Source organism: Hyalella azteca, unplaced genomic scaffold (genome assembly GCF_000764305.2).
Source record: "Hyalella azteca isolate HAZT.00-mixed unplaced genomic scaffold, Hazt_2.0.2 contig14464, whole genome shotgun sequence".
NCBI lineage: Eukaryota > Metazoa > Arthropoda > Malacostraca > Amphipoda > Hyalellidae > Hyalella > Hyalella azteca.
In genome coordinates, this window is record NW_025944346.1 from 51887 (window position 1) to 69927 (window position 18041).

The 18041-nt window shown below is 40.2% G+C and overlaps 1 protein-coding gene across 1 annotated transcript in view; it reads left to right on the plus strand.

Annotated features, from left to right (window-relative positions):
* LOC108668452 overlaps positions 1–17855 on the plus strand; it is a gene marked incomplete at its 3' end in the record, with an annotated part of 29203 nt that extends 11348 nt beyond the window's left edge. The window contains exons 2-9 of the mRNA XM_018155678.1: positions 8616–8721; positions 9532–9650; positions 11847–12006; positions 12403–12465; positions 13011–13155; positions 13428–13633; positions 14104–14325; positions 17737–17855. Coding sequence (XP_018011167.1) covers positions 8634–8721; positions 9532–9650; positions 11847–12006; positions 12403–12465; positions 13011–13155; positions 13428–13633; positions 14104–14325; positions 17737–17855 — 1122 coding nt within the window. The remainder of the gene's footprint in view (positions 1–8615; positions 8722–9531; positions 9651–11846; positions 12007–12402; positions 12466–13010; positions 13156–13427; positions 13634–14103; positions 14326–17736) is intronic.
* Between the last annotated feature and the right edge of the window lie 186 nt (positions 17856–18041).

The following is an 18041-nucleotide window of genomic DNA, read 5'->3' on the forward strand; positions in this document are numbered from 1 at the left end:
TGTGACGCGATCAGTAATGTTATTGTTCCAGAGAAACTGAAATGTTATTTATATGTAAAATGAGAAACCAGGTGGTTCACAGACGCAATATCTTCGCAGCGGAGCTTTCATAGACGCCGACAGCTATTCTCTATCGCTGCCGCCATCGACACGATCGACAACCTCCTGCTTGTGCAGTGATGTTTCGCTGCTCTTTAATTCTTATAAACTCGGGTGCTAGCGTACTTATGTAGGACAGCGCTTACTTAGCTGTGGGTAAGTTGTGTTTTGCCTTCTCGAAATTTATGGAGCTGAGCTCAATTTTTCCGTGGATCGGCAAATGTGGTTCATTTATCAGCCTAATTATATGTTTAGTTTTATCATATTCTATAGGATGACAGGAGAGAGAATCGTCCGTCGTATATAGAGACTCGTGACGAAGAACCACGTCCCCTGGTGATGCAGGGGGGCATCGTCCGTCGTAGTGACTCGTCACGGTCACTTTACGTCAACGTGTTTGTGCCGCACAAATGGATCCGTGAAGCAGATGCCCGCATTTTATCTCGAACCCTAGAGAAAATATGGCGCAGGTTTTACCTCGCTCTAACTGACCCCTCAATCTGTACCCCCACGGCACCTCACGACTGTTGTTTTAGGGAGTCAACTAGGATTTCGTCCAAGAAAGAGTTGAAACATTTCTGGTTTTGTGGATTTTTTTTTCTTGCCATACGAAACGAAAGATATCGTCTCCATAAATGGTGGAGCACGGATTCTTTTTTGGCTTTTGAGGAGATTTGCAATGTCTTGTTCGGCATCTTAGTTTTTCTGTGTACAAGTAAGATTATGAATTTTTGCTCAACATTCCTCTCATTTTGCAGCTTCTAAACCATCGACAATATCGATCACTTAATTCACTTACCAATAAAAAGGATTCGTATTTTGACGGCTGCTACGGTCAAATTTTCCTAATGTCTTCCTTGATCAGATGGTTTCTTGACTTCTTCTATATACGGTTCGATACTTTCTTGACGGCTGCTATACTCAACTATATATGTTCCTTGACGGCTGCTATGGTTTGATGGTTCCTTGACGGTTGCTATTAACTTTGACGGTCTGTAGACAGCGTTGATGGTATGATTGTTTCTTGGCGGCTACGATAGTTGGACTTGATTGATTGAGAGAATGACTTGAGTCATTTTTGATGTGGACGACAGTTGAATGGATGAGTATCATGAAAATATATTCGTGAATGCATTGCATGCCCACTGAATTCATGATTTGACTGAGAAAGCTATTCTGACTGAAGTATATCTAAATTTGCATCAATTATTCTATGGGGGCTCTGCGTAATCAGATTCTTTGCGTAACTGAACTACCTAAAAGAGAAGATGCTTTTATATCTCTGACTCAGCTTTACGCACTTGAATTACCAACGGTTGTATGTACGCTATCGTGAGCTGCCATCGACTACAAGTCGTCTTGTCAGGCCTGTATATGAACGCTGTTTTTTGTCCGAAAATGTAACATAATTTTTATAACCGAAGTTTCAATAGAGCTAATGACAGGTGAAGAAAATTCACCCTAATTGCGATTATAAACCTGATAGCTTTTCACCTTATCTGTAGATCTTATAGATTCTGACCTTATCTGTAGATATTATTCATAGATTCGGAATACTTACATTTTGCAATACGTATAGGTTCTGCAAGAGCATTTTGAGGCAAACCGTGCTAACCATACGTCCTGATAAGTGGATGGTCAGAGATGTTTTGTCTTTTAGGGTTAGTTATAAATGACAGATGGTTACCTACGAACTTTGATTCTGTATTGTACGAGTAAACCTCCCTGATATTAAAAAAAAACAGAAGAAATTTACTCATATTTCGGACAAAGTAGTCTAGCTACTGAGCGTGACTGCATATGATCTTTGGATCTGCATTGCGTACACTTACGACTTGAGAGTTTCTGACTTAAGACTGACTGCGGCAGCGCTGGTTACACAGCATCGTTATGGCCAATTGACGACGAATGCCAGCGACCGTCTGGCACCGAGCCACCATAGCCCTCACCCGCTTCCCCTCTTTCTTATTTATATTCGCCTCATTTATCTACTACATGTTTTACACTTACCATTTTTCTCTCCGTGTGTGACTCTATTCACAGCGCCGTCATACTTCTATAGGGCTATTAAAGCCGATTTATTGACCTGAAATGGGAACGCTGAGGGCAGAGTTAGTGGCTACTTTTAAGTGGATGCGATAAAACACCCACTACGCAAGTACATATGAACCTGCTACTTAACTATTACTGAATAGTATTTAATACTTAATTAGGAGGTTAGTTAATTGCTATGTCTTAATGTCGAAGCAGTCAAACTTAACGTTTCTGGGGCCATCTTCTTTGGTGGTCGATTATTTATGATCGATTTCTATTGCATACCGGTAGTTCGCATTTCTTGTTGTATAATTCCGCTACTAATCATGGACGAAATTACGCAAAAAACGTCGCATTGTATTTGACTGGACAAAATTGTTGAATAAATATAAGAAATTGTATTGTAGTGCATATTGAATTTAATATTACTGAGTATACCTCTAATCACTCTTTTGATTTAGTTCGCTAAATTAGATTACAGTATCTTATTTTGTTTGGACAAACATGAGCGCGTACGAAGGTTTCGTTTGAAAGCCTCTATCCTATATAATCTTCAATAATTTATGGCAGTAATTTGTCATAATAATGCATACTGCAGAATACAATACAATTTATATAATAAGGATGATTTAAACTGAGCCGTGTGATAGATTAATAGGATTTTTACTTTGTGTGTCGCCGTTGAAACGCTGTGCGTCTGACAGACTCAAATTTGGCTGCGTGCTCGGTCTTGGTTTTTTTCAATTAAATCCTATGGGTGATTTGTTATTATTACCTTTGAAATACATGACTTTACAGCTTGCTAGAATTAGGTTACATTTATTGCTATATCGGTAGGAAAATAAACACATTTAGTTTCTACGAAGAAATAAAGATATTCGTCGTTTCGCCGCTAGGGAAGTAACACTCAATTATTCAAATGATCAGATGGCTGATTTAATTTTAGTTTAAATGTGCTATTGTTAAGATGGTCTCATTTTTATCTGTGATTATCTCGATCTATTTTTAGCTCTATTTCTGTTTTGGATGCACTTTTTTGTTGATAGCGATAAACGGTATTACGATTTGAACGTGAGTCTTGCATTTGCTAGCGAAAACAGTGCTCTTAGATGATTTCCGTTACTGTGATCTCCTTGCTTCATTACACTCATATTTATAATCAAGACACTTGAATATGAAGCTTATTGACGATGTATTTTATGTATTTTTTTAAGTATTTCTTATGTTTGTCGAATTATTTTATGTTTATGAAAGAGGCTCAGTGTCGGTCACCTTGCAGACTCTATTTCTGGCCCTCATTGACCCCATCGAGCGGCGTGACCTCCGCTGAAATGCTAGGGTCAGATTCTCGTAGTTAGTAACGATGGTCGTAACGTAAGTGAGTTTCCTATCGTGTAAGGTTGCTACGGTCGTAAATTGCATGGTTGATTGAAGATATAAGATCCCCGCCTGTGCTGCCGGCAGGGTTGTTTATAGAACAGGACAAATTAATTAATGTATTTACGACTGTATAGCTTGACAAGCTTAGAGAACCTGTTACAGGTTCTTTACTAAACTAATTCGATTATTCTGTTGGACTTGAAAATTTAATCAATAAATACAATGAAATTATTTTTTGTCCTCCAGGGAGTTTCCTGAGTGCTTGGATGCGTTGCCATTCACATGTTTTTTTAACAACATTGTTAGGGCTAAAAACGTGCTATAATTCTGAATAATTGGCCTGTGAAAATTATTTCTTCGTAGTTCTGCTACAATATAAGGAGAGTAAATTCCAACCATTGGACGTATTTGCTTTATTTCTGGCAAGTGAAAACCTGCCACTAATTTTTAATTAGTTAGCGTAGACCGCCTCGTAGAGGTGACAAGACTACAAGCTTAACTATGGGCGAATTTCATATATAGAAGTTGGTAGAGAGGGGAGGGGGTTGAAGCTGATATTACTGTTGAAGTTGATGTTGCTATCCCATGCTTCATGCTATTAAACGTAGCAGGCGTGCTGAATTGATCTCGGTTTATACGAGGCGATTATTGTATAGCTGCGGCCGTTGCTGCTGCACAAACCACAAACCGGTTTTGCCTGATTTATGCGCCGGTTTTGTTGTTCCAGGCAAACGTGCCGTGGCGTCCCAGTCGGTTTCTGGTGTGTGCAAAGTTCCTGGTTGATGATCATTCGCGTCTCCCGGATCCGGTTCTTTCTTTTTAAAACGTACATCTAATTTTTTCATGTTTTCTAGTCCTTGTAATTCTAGTCTAGGTTGTAAATTCTTTGAAATTCCGAACGGTTTCTGCTAACAGAATTTCAGTTGTGATGGAATAATTCTAGCCTCTGATCATAAGTAATCAGTGAACAGTGTTTATCCTATTAATTAATTGATACGCACTATAATTAATTCATTATCAGATCCAAATAAAAATTAATGTGCACTTAATCATATTTCTATATGCTATATGGTGATTTACATGCAGCTGCTGGCCTCGTGAGGGCTCAATTTTTTTACGCTTGTCATTTATTTCAATCTCAAATTAGAGATACTATATTATATACATTAGGAATCGTTCGTCGGCATCATTATGTAAATTTTAATGATGTACCTTCAATTTCGCATTCCGAGCTCGATTAATTTTTATTTTTACTTGTATCCGTTGTTTTAAAGTTTCGTTATCTCATACTCCTGTCTGTAGTTAATGAACCTGAAGCACCATTTTTACTTAAACGAAAATAGTTTAGGAATCAGAAAATACACCGTCATGTTGTATAGGCTTTAGCTTACCACATATTCACTGTATTGTTCATCTTTAGGTCTCTTCTCCTTCATAGTACATGAACCTCTAATTATGATGGAGGCTACAACCCCGACACCTCGTTACCCTCTCCTAAAAAGGGTATATAGGTACTCTTAACACGTGGCCTATAGTCTTGCTCCCTTTTGTTTGTTCAATGAACGAACGAAGAAAAAACAGTATTCTATTTTCGCAAGGCAATTTGCTTGGCGCGCGTTTGAAAAGAATCCACCTTTATTGATGTTAAAGTGTTCATTATTTTAAACATATGCTAAAATTTAATTTTGAAACATGTTAACTTGCTTCACAATATGTTCCGGCATTGAAAAAATGGATGGCCAGCTCTTTTAATTATTGTTTCGTCGAAGTAAAATCGGTTCTAGTTTGTAACACATTTTTGTGTGCAGTCTCTGAATGCATACCGCGCTCAAGACTTAATAAAAACTTATAGCTCGAGATGGAATTTTGAACATTCCATTTGAAGTAAAGGAACGCATTTAACTGCTGTCATGAATTCAAGTTTTTCCTTATAGTGTTCATCCATTAAATTTGTTTTCTTGTAGTGGCCACGAATATACAGCGCAATATTGGAGACTTTCTATTGGAGGCCTGAAAAATAAACTAAAATGCGGTTCTGTTAAATTGCTCATGATTTCTTACGTACAGAGACGATCAGAATATCTTTAATGATATCAACAAGATGTTAAATCTGTTTACTATAACCTTCCGTGTGAGCTTCATCAATTTATCTAATATAATTAACTGTGGGACAAAACATCGATAATTTAACCTTTTACTGCCACCAACATTGCACTGCGATCTGCATAGAGAGCTGCACGCGATCACAGCCGACATGAAGTGAGTCATGGCAGCGTGACTCGGCAACCCGGCGTGATGCTGCTAACTCTGCATCAGCGTAGGCGTTTGCTCATTTGTTAACGTGCCTTCCAGTTGATCCCAACTCAATACTGCACCAGTTACTGTAATAATGCAGTAAGGCGTCAGTTCCGATATTGCGGTACACATCACAAGCTGGAAGCGCGTTTTCTGAAGAAATCCGTGGCCCATTGATGTAAGAATTTATTTATTTTAACATTATTTGTCCCGTTACTGCTTGATGGGACGGCCACGGGCTTGAACTAAAAAAATATATTTCTATATATAGATGGGTCATAACGTCCAAATGCTGACGCACTTTCTGCACGTGACTCTTTTTTTTGTGGGGCAAAATTAGGTTAGGATGACCCACACGCAAGAAGAACATCGCTATTTGGGCAAAGTCCCATTTCTCTCTGCGTATATAGACGCGTACTGCACTTTGCCACGAGCATCGCTTAAGCTGCTGAATGACCAGGCGGTGATCGAATGTCGGGGTGTTTGTTTGACGTTTAAATGGCTTCTAGGTTCGTCGTTCTGTTTATTTTGGGTGTGTTTGTCAATGACATTGTGTGCCCAGCAACACAGCTTGTAGCTTGTGGGGAAATGAAGCGCGTGAAACACCTTTCCTATAAAACCGCGCTGATTAGTTCTATTATGCGTGTTGATAATACGATTTTGAGGGGTCGCGCATTGAAGTTAAACATGTCAGCTCTGTACATTTAATTATGATTGAAGTATGTGTGTAATTGGACATATGATCGAAGTGTCCATGCGAATTTTGCTCACTTAGAGTTTCCCATTGAGACACGAGTGCCCACACTCTGTTCACTCTGCGATCGACGTGAAATAAAGATGATCGCATGATTGCTCAATCACAGAAGTAGGACGTGTTGACATACTGGAACTGTTTTTGAGCCAACTCTGTTCACTCTGAGACGTCGTATGTGTGGCTTAATTGACGTGCTCATGCCAGCTCTGTTCACTCTGAGACGTCGTACGTGTGGCTTAATTGACGTGATTATGCCAACTCTGTCAACTCAGACGTCGTATGTGTGGACTTAATTGACGTGCTCATGCCAACTCTGTTCACTCTGAAACGTCGTACGTGTGGACTTAATTGAAGTGATTATGCCAGCTCTGTTCACTCAGACGTCGTATGTGTGGACTTAATTGAAGTGATTATGCCAGCTCTGTTCACTCAGACGTCGTATGTGTGGACTTAATTGAAGTGCTCATGCCAACTCTGTTCACTCAGACGTCGTATGTGTGGACTTAATGACGTGCTCATGCCAACTCTGTTCACTCAGACGTCGTATGTGTGGACTTAATGCCATGCTCATGCCAACTCTGTTGACTCATACGTCGTATGTGTGGACTTAAATTGACGTGCTCATGCCAACTCTGTTCACTCAGACGTCGTATGTGTGGACTTATTGCCATGCTTATGCCAACTCTGTTCACTCAGACGTCGTATGTGTGGACTTAAATTGCCATGCTCATGCCAACTCTGTTCACTCAGACGTCGTATGTGTAAACTTAATTGACGTGCTCATGCCAACTCTGTTGACTGAGACGTCGATGTGGACTTAATTGACGTGCTCATGTCAACTCTGTTCACTCTGAGACGTCGTATGTGTGGACTTAATTGACGTGTTCATGCCAACTCTGATCCCTGAGACAGTACGTGTAGAGTTTGCCCTCGAGAGCGCTGCGTTGGCAGATGACAGTAACTCTGGCGCTTATCTGCGCGGTTGTTGTGCCAGGCTCTCAGATAAGGCAATTAATGAAGGCGAGTATTCACTCAGAACATTGAATGGGTCATTTTGTCCAACTAGTGACACGTGCTTGCTCATAGTAGGAGCAGACAGGCACTGAAACACTCTGTTGCAAACACGCCACGTAGCACTGCTATACACTCTTTTGCCGGGTCAAACTGGATTAGATTGACGGCTGCATGGAAGTGCATCGGTACTTGGAAAAATAGTCTCCCTTATTTCTATGAGTGCTGCTTCGCTGATCAAGCGTGGGCTTGTGATATTTGCAGTAATATTTTGATTATATTCGTTATATATTGCCGACTGTCATTTCCTGATTTATTTCAATATTAGTAATGAAATGATGACAACGGTAATAAAAGATTGGAAATTACTTTAAATCTCCAAGCATGTTTATATTGTAGAAATACGTAGATATCTTAGACATCGAATGATGAATTTCGGTAGTTTGTCATTAGATAATAAAACTTGAAGGTATGAGGTGAAGAATTTGCGAATGTGCGTATTTAAATTCTTATGGTCATACGATAAAAATATTTCGCGAACTAAATAATTTAATCGATGGTAATTCTGCAATCCCTGATGGATATACCTATAAATTTCATTTCTAATTTCATTTCCATTTCAATGTGCAAATTCACTAATAACCTTGAACCGTAAGTTGTCGTGACAGGCCAAATTGATGAGAAGTCTACGCAAATTAATTCATTCCTTGCAAAGCTTGAGCCGCGGTCTTGAGGAGCTCGCACGCCAGGCTGGATACGCGGCGTGATGGAGGAGCGTATCCTTCGTATCCTTGTAAGGCGCTGGGAGGGTAAGGAGCGAGTCCTGCTTTGCATAAAGTTCCTGTGATACTGGCGCTACCTGAGCCGTTATCAGGGCTGCAGTGTAACGCTCAAAAAGGGTGGCTACTGAAATGGTCTTAGCAATGGTGCTACCTGAGCCATTATCAGGGCTACAGTGTGACGCTCAATAAGGGTATGATTATTTTTTGTACTAATGAGCAAACGATATTCAAGTGTATAAGTAAGAAATGATTTATTTTGGCAGGTGGTGCGTGCGGCGATGGCTGTGAGGTGGTACAGCGCAGTGCTGCAGGTGGCGCTGCTATACCAGCTCTGCGTCAGCTCTACCGGCGCTGTGAATACACAACGTGAGTGCAGGGGCCATATTTTCAAAACTCGCTAAGTGAACGTAAAAACTTACGCTCTATTTTCTTGTCTATGATTGGTGGATTTTGCTTGAAAAGCCGTCAATAATTGGCTGATGAACTTACGATCTCTTAACTTTTTTTGGGCCTGTATGGTTAAGAGATCAAGTATGGGCCCTGAACATGACTCTTGTTTTTACTCAGTAATGTTTTTGTTAATATGAATAGTTTGACTTGATGATTGACGGTGTATTTATAATTGAGAATTATAGTAAACCAATGAAGCTCATATCTTTTAACCAAATGTGAAATATTCTGAGTGAAATATATTAATTTGATCTTTAATCATATTACTGCCAAAATATTGTAACATGTGACATCTCAAGCATATGTAACACGCTACTTGGTAACAAACGCTGGCACAGATATTGCACAACAGCTTCATGGTCATTATTGTAACAATTAGTTATTGTCGTTCAGTCATGAATTTAATCACGTGCATAACATTATTTAGATGACACGCAAGTACGTATACTGCATTACACATACGGCAGAGTCAACGTATAATTTATACCAACACGAGATCACGAATGAGGTACCTACTAATTCGTCTACGACGATTTGTCGTTAAAATTCGTTAAAATGCTTGCCATCTTTAGCATTATTCGCAACAAACTGATAATATTTCAGCGTTATGTTAAAGCCAGTGCGGTGTTTAATTCATTAATTTATTATACAATTCATTATATAATTCATTATGCAATTCATTATACAAATCATTCAATTCACCACACAATTCATTATATATTTCAGTGCCCCCTCGACTGAGCGCGAGTACGAGCGAGGTGCGCGTGCGTGAGGGCGAGACCGGCGTGGTGCTCGAGTGCATCCTGGACGTGGGCGACGACCCCATCAAGTATAGGTGGCTCAAGGTGGGACGTCGTGATGGATGGTAACGTTCTGCGTCATGACGGACGATAACGTTTTGCGTCATGACGGACGATAGCGTTTTGCGTTATGACGGACGATAACGTTTTGCGCCGTGACGGACGATAACGTTTTGCGTTATGACGGACGACAACGTTTTGCGTTATGACGGACGATAACGTTTTGTGTCATCACGGACGATAACGTTTTGCGCATTGATGTTTTGCGTCGCATTATAAGCTAAAGCTTTCCGTCATGACGGATTGGTTAACCCTTTTTTGTCACGTCTGACGCTATCCTTTCTTATGATAGACGTTAGCCTTTTTCGTTATTGTTTACGCCAACGTTGTGTCATGATGGTCGCTAACCTTTTTTATCATGACAGACGCCAACCATTTTTTATCCAAACGAACGCTGGCCTTTCATATCAGTACGGATACCAACCTTTCCAATTATTACCGGCTTAACCATCAAAACCTCTTGAGTCACCACTTCACTTAATTGGTTCGCTACTTCCAATAGACACGATATGCTTTCTTACCAAATTTAATAAGAATGTTTGGAAGACTTTTCTTTTTTTTTTGTTTGACGTATCTTGTGCCGCTATGAGTGTCAAGTGTGGCAACTGATGAGTAGAGCCTATTTCCCAATTATCCAAGAGTATTGTATAATCAGCTATTCTCCCCAGAGAATATATTAGTTATGTATCAGTTAACTGAAATGTAAGGGAAGCTCATCATGTTTCATTGACTGAAGGCCCCTTGCAGTATTTCGAACTGAAAGAACCTGATCAAATATTAATTATTTGCAACCAATTTAAACCATAATAACTGAATGAGCTTCATAAATTCATCAAGTATCACTAACTAAAAGTAACCAACTCCAAGTGATACTAGTAATGACCCCGCTAAGTAAAGTTGACCGTTCAAAGGGCCGTTTGACCTAACGACCGCTATATTGCTTCGTTGATGGCGCTGTTACGATTCGCCTCTGTACTTTTTGACGAGATCTTTCGCAGGCTATTTATATTTTATTGTGAAGCATACTTCGTGAAATCGCTCTTTGATGAATTCTTACAATTTATGTTGAACTATATATTTGTATTGGCTCTTTACGAATCTAAGTGTTTTCACCATCTGGCCGTAAGTAACCATCTGGGAGTGAGTGCTTCTATTTTTATGCCATAGCTTACGTATCAGATCCACCTGTGGGTGTATACGGGTTGTATCTTAGAAACACCTGAGTTTTGGGTTGAAACTTAGAACCACATGAGTTTTGGGTCGAAACTTAGAACCACTTGAGTTTTGGGTTGAAACTTGGAACCACCGGCGTATTGGGTTAAAACTTAGAAGACCTGCGTTTTGGGTTGAAACTTAGTACACCTGCGTTTTGGGTTGAAACTTAGAACCACCTGAGTTTTGGGTTGAAACTTAGAACCACCTGAGTTTTGGGTTGAAACTTAGAACCACCTGAGTTTTGGGAGTATACGGGTTGTATCTTAGAACCACCTGAGTTTTGGGTTGAAACTTAGAACTACATGTGTTTTGGGTTGAAACTTAGAACCACCTGCGTATTGGGTTAAAACTTAGAAGACCTGCGTTTTGGGTTGAAACTTAAAACACCTGCGTTTTGGGTTGAAACTTAGAACCACCTGAGTTTTGGGTTGAAACTTAGAACCACCTGCGTTTTGGGCTGAAACTTAAAACCATTTACGTTTTGGGTTGAAACTTAGAACAACTTGCGTTTTGGGTTAAAACTTGGAAGCACCTGCGTATTGGGTTGAAACTTAGAACCACCTGCGAGTTGTGTTTCGACTCAAAACCACCTGCGGTTTGGAGTGTTTGAACCACATGTGGACTACGGTCACGATTAATTTTCATGTTCGTGTATTGTATTCAAAGTGACATTTATTTAAAATTCAGATTCAAGTTCAAGCTGGACCGACGTAGCAACGTTCAAATAACTTCCGTGTTGTTTTTGGTTAGCATCACGCAAACTTTTTAGCGCATTTTCTCATTTATGGAAAAAAGGCGCTATTGTGCTCGCCATGTCCGTTCGTCCGTCCGTCCGTCCGTCTGTCCGTCTGTCCGTCCGTGACTTCACGTTTTCGTTGGCGAGAAAATTCGCTCTCTGTCACTCACTGCAGTGAGTACTGAGTTATATATTTTCTTAGTTTTATTAAGTTTTGGATTTTGTTGCAGAAACACCTGTGGGTGACGGGCACGCTGGGGTATTCGTACCGGGGGTACAAGCGCCTGCTGCTCGCCCTGCAGACCATCAGACCAGACCACGCCGGCAAGTATGTCTGCGAGGCCAGCAACGCTGCCGGCACTCACACTGCAGAGATCAACGTCGTCGTCGGTGAGACGCTCAGGGGTGACTTTTTTAATTTATTATCAATTAAATTAAAATATCATAATTATCTAAATTGAAGACATTTGTGTTAGGACTTATATCCTTGTTTTGAAGTGTAAAATCCGTGTGACCACTTGAATGCGTTTAGGAAGCTTTGTGTTACACTGACTCGAAGTAACGTGTTTTGTATTAGCGTATTATGTATTAGTAGGTATATTTTGTATTAGCGTATTTCGTATTATCGTATTTCGTATTTTACTATTAGTATATTTTGTATTAGCGTATTTCATATTAGTATATTTCGTACTAGCGTAATTCGTTTTAGTATATTTCGTATAATCGTATTTTGTATTAGTATATTTCGTTGATAGATTCGTATTAGCGTTGCCGTTGTTTGGACAGACGCTGTGGAAGCGACGCCGCCGCCCAATGATGTGCCCATGCCCAAGACCAACGAAGTCCTCAGTGAGTCTTTGGCAGGACCTCATTATATGCAATATATTGTCATATAATTATTTATCATGTACGTATATTCCCCTTAACTGCTTAGCCAGGCTCAAGGATCTAGTTTTATCCAGGATTATTCGCTTGTGGTATCTCTCAACTTGAAAGCTGGAGGTGAGTGAAATTTATAAATTTCGTCTGCCATTGATATCTCAATGATTTGTATATGTATAATCATTGATACAAATATACTTTAAATTACCCAAATCAATCTTAGTACAAATTACCAACAATAATAAAGGATAAAACTTATAATATTCCGCTTACACATAATCTTTATAATGATTAATAGACGAGAAGGAAACATGCACTCAAAGTAATAGGCGAGACGTTGTCTTTCCGCCCCAGTGATTTTTTTTTGCGCTTGTATGGGTCAACCTGAGTCAGTTTGAGGCGACTTTAGATCATATTAGTGTTAGTCCGCTTTCTGTTCTTGTCGTGGGTAAGGAAGTGTTACATTATTTGGACAATATAACCCATTAACTTTATTGAGTGTGTGGTGACAGGCGAAGTGGCGGCGAGTCTGAGCGACGCGCTGGCTGAAGGCGACTGCGCCTGTGACGTCATGTTCCTCATACACGCCTCGCCTGACGCGCCTGCTGACCTCGTCAGCGTCCAGGCGAACCTCGTCAGCACCATCGCCTCCAGCATGTGTGTATTATTATTTACTTTATGAAATTAAATATAAATTTCGTATTCATTCATTTCACGACAGAGAGAATTCTTGTAACCAATTGTTTTTTAGACGTTTTTCAGAGTTTTCATCCAGTCCACAAGTGTTTTAAATCAGTCCTCGACAGCGAGCCTTCTTGTTTTTTGGATGTTTTTCAGAGTTTTCATCCAATCCACAGGTATTTTAATTCATTCCACGACTGAATTACATCATTAATTCTTGTATCAATGAATTTATTGAACGTTTGCAGAGTTTCTGAGGAGGTTCGGGTGGCGGTGATGACGTACTCCGACTACCTGGAGACGAAGCTGCCCCTCAGCGACGGCACCAACTCCTGCGCCCTCAGGAAGGCCTTCGAGGACCTCGACCACAAGATGTGGTCCACCAAACTGCAGCCCGTCCTCAGGGAGGTCTTCAAGAAGTTCAAAAAGTCCACCAGAACCTGCAAACTTCTCTGTTAGCCAACGAAATTGCTATTGTTTCTTTAATGTTTTATTTGTTGTAGGTATATTGATATGAAAAAATTATATCTGATGCCTATTTTTTATCCGATGAAAAATCATATCTCATATCTGTATATACTTTGATATACATGATATTAAATATCATATATGTATGATATTTTATTTTGATCTACATTGATATGAAAAAATTATATCTGATGCCTATTTGCCACAATGAAAAATGATATCTCTGTTATCTCATATCTATATACTTTGATATATATTATATATCATATATGTATAATATTTGATCTTGATATACATTGATATGAAAAAATTATATCTGATGCCTATTTTTTATCTAATGAAAAATGATATCTCATACAAATACTTTATCTTTTAAAAATGACATATGACATTTATTTTTTATGCTAGCCACGTTGACAAGAAATTGTCACCCCAACACCCACATTATCCCCACAGTCCTGCCCGTGATGGGGTCAGCGGGGCAGGAGGGGCCCGACGTGCTGGGGGCAGGGCACCTCAAGAAGGGGGGAGTGAAGGTCTTCCTGCTGGAGGTGACGCGCTCCCCCATCGCGGGGCTCAGGGACATGGCGAGCACCCGCGGGGACGGCAAGCCCCTCCACTGGCGGGTGCCCCTGCCTGTCTGGCCCTCCATCGTCACCTACATGCAGTACATGGCCTGTCTCTTATACACATCTAGATGTGTATAAGAGACAGANGTATGTGTGGCTTAATTGAAGTGATTATGCCAACTCTGTTGACTCAGACGTTGTATGTGTGGACTTAATTGACGTGCTCATGTCAACTCTGTTGACTCAGACGCCGTTTGTGTGGACTTAATTGAAGTGTTCATGCCAACTCTGTTGACTCAGACGTCGTATGTGTAGACTTAATTGACATGCTCATGCCAACTCTGTTAACCCTGAGACAGTATGTGTAGAGTATGCGCTCGAGAGCGCTGCGTTGGCAGCGCTCTGGCGCTTATCTGCGCGGTTGTTGTGCCAGGCTCTCAGATAAGGCAATTAATGAAGGCGAGTATTCACTCAGAACATTGACTGGGTCATATTGTCCAACTAGTGACACATGCTTACCCATTGTAAGAGCAGACAGGCACTGATACACTCTGTTGTATACACTCCACGTAGCACTGCTACACTCTGTTGCCGAGTAAAACTGGATTAGATTGACGGCTGGAAGTGCATCGGTACTTGGAAAAATAGTCTCCATTATTTCTATGAGTGCTGCTTTGCTGATCAAGCGTGGGCTTGTGATATTTGCAGTAATATTTTGATTATATTCGTTATATATTATATATGGTCGACTGTCATTTCCTGATTTATTTCAATATTAGTAATGAAATGATGACAACGGTAATAAAAGATTGGAAATTACTTTAAATCTCCAAGCATGTTTATATTGTAGAAATACGTAGATATCTTAGACATCGAATGATGAATTTCGGTAGTTTGTCATTAGATAATAAAACTTGAAGGTATGAGGTGAAGAATTTGCGAATGTGCGTATTTAAATTCTTATGGTCATACGATAAAAATATTTCGCGAACTAAATAATTTAATCGATGGTAATTCTGCAATCCCTGATGGATATACCTATAAATTTCATTTCTAATTTCATTTCCATTTCAATGTGCAAATTCACTAATAACCTTGAACCGTAAGTTGTCGTGACAGGCCAAATTGATGAGAAGTCTACGCAAATTAATTCATTCCTTGCAAAGCTTGAGCCGCGGTCTTGAGGAGCTCGCACGCCAGGCTGGATACGCGGCGTGATGGAGGAGCGTATCCTTCGTATCCTTGTAAGGCGCTGGGAGGGTAAGGAGCGAGTCCTGCTTTGCATAAAGTTCCTGTGATACTGGCGCTACCTGAGCCGTTATCAGGGCTGCAGTGTAACGCTCAAAAAGGGTGGCTACTGAAATGGTCTTAGCAATGGTGCTACCTGAGCCATTATCAGGGCTACAGTGTGACGCTCAATAAGGGTGCGCTACTGAAATGGTCTTGATAATGGCGCTACCTGAGCCATTATCAGGGCTACAGTGTGACGCTCAATAAGGGTGGCTACTGAAATGGTCTTGATAATGGCGCTACCTGAGCCATTATCAGGGCTACAGTGTGACGCTCAATAAGGGTGGCTACTGAAATGGTCTTGATAATGGCGCTACCTGAGCCATTATCATGGCTGCAGTGTAACGCTCAATAAGGGTGGCTACTGAAATGGTCTTGGTAATGGCGCTACCTGAGCCATTATCATGGCTGCAGTGTAACGCGGACTAGAGGGCTACTTAAATGGTCAACCATTGATAAAAAAATAATGGGCTGCCGAACCATTATTACAATGGGCTGCTATACAACGGGAGGTACGAGGAAAGCGCTCTGTAAAAAATGTCCAATAATTTAGCCCTTGCTTCGTTTCTAAGGCGACCACGTATCACAAAATAAATAGCAACCTCTTAAGTTGCTCTCATGTTAATGGCGCTACCCGCGGCACTAAGCAAGGCTTAGCATGCAAATTAGTTTACACCTAATAGAGCAAAATTGGGCTTTGTTGTGCCGCTAATGTGAAGGCAAGCGCTGCTGCCTAACTTAGAGCACTCATAAACATGGATGGGTCGCTTTGTCCAAATAGTGATAAACTTCCCCCCACGTAGCACTGAAACGCCCTTTATTGGGCCAGAATGAAATGCCCCAAATTGAAGTCAGAATGACCCAAAAAAGGGCAAAAATCGTCATTTTGACATAGTTTCACTCATTTCTCTAAGTGTATAAGGGCAGGCCAGTCCATCTTCAGGCCGTTTCTTATACGCTTGCAGTTTAGGGAGAAAGAACTCCGTTTTACTAAGAAATTACCAACTTCGTATAATAAGACCTCAGTTTACTTAACATATTCGTTTGGTTAAGGCTTGGTTCTTAAGAATTGAACATTGCAATCAGCTTCTTTTCAAAACCGAGACATGATACGGGATGCGGGGCACGAAAAATTAGCTGCCACCGAAAATATATCGCTGATTTTCAATTGAGTTCAGGTCCAGTTCAGTTGGCATATACTTGCATCTGTTTTATTTTCCAATATTCTTCAATCCATCAATTAAATTTGATTATTTTCTAAACTAATGAATAAACGATATTCATACGCATAAGTAAGAAATGATTTATTTTGTCAGGTGCAGGTGCGTGAAAAAAAAACTCTTAGCAGTACTCGCATGTATCTCGCGTTCGTAAGTTACAGCATTCAGGACTGTTTTATTTCCCAATGTTCTTTAATTTATCAATTAAATTTGATTATTTTTTTGTACTAATGAAGAAACGATATTCATGCGCATAAGTGAGAAATTATTTATTTTAGCAGGTGGTGCGTGCGGCGATGGCTGTGAGATGGTACAGCGCAGTGCTGCAGGTGGCGCTGCTATACCAGCTCTGCGTCAGCTCTACCGGCGCTGTGAAATATTGTAACATGTGACATCTCAAGCTCAATATGTATATTAATTTGATCTTTAACCTCATTACTTCCAAAATATTGTAACATATGACATCTCAAGCTCATTATGTATATTAATTTGATCTTTAACCTCATTACTGCCAAAATATTGTAACATGTGACATCTCAAGCATATGTAACACGCTACTCGGGAACACACGCAGGTAGAGATATTGCACAACAGCGTCATGGTCGTTATTGTAACAATTAGTTATTTTCGTTCAAACATGAAGTAAGCATGTTCATAAAATTATTCAGAAGACACGCAAGTACGAACACTGCATTACACATACGGCACAGTCAACGTGGAATTTATATCAACACGGGATAACGAATGAGGTATTTACATATTCGTCTACGACGATTTTTCGTTAAAATTTGATAGATGTTTGCCATCTTTAGCTTTATTCGCAATAAACTTGATAATATTTCAGCGTTATGTTAAAGCCAGTGCGGTGTTTAATTCATTATACCATACACTATACAATTCAGTATACAAATCATTATACAATTCATCATACAATTCATTATACAATTCATTATACAATTCATTATACAAATCATTATACAATTCACCATACAATTCATTATATATTTCAGTGCCCCCTCGACTGAGCGCGAGCACGAGCGAGGTGCGCGTGCGTGAGGGCGAGACCGGCGTGGTGCTCGAGTGCATCCTGGACGTGGGCGACGACCCCATCAAGTATAGGTGGCTCAAGGTGGGACGTCGTGATGGACGATAACGTTTTGTGTCGTGACAGACGATAACGTTTTGTGTCATGACGGACGACAACGTTTTGTGTCGTGACAGACGATAACGTTTTGTGTCATGACGGACGACAACGTTTTGTGTCATGACGGACGACAACGTTTTGTGTCATGGCGGACGATAACGTTTTGTGTCA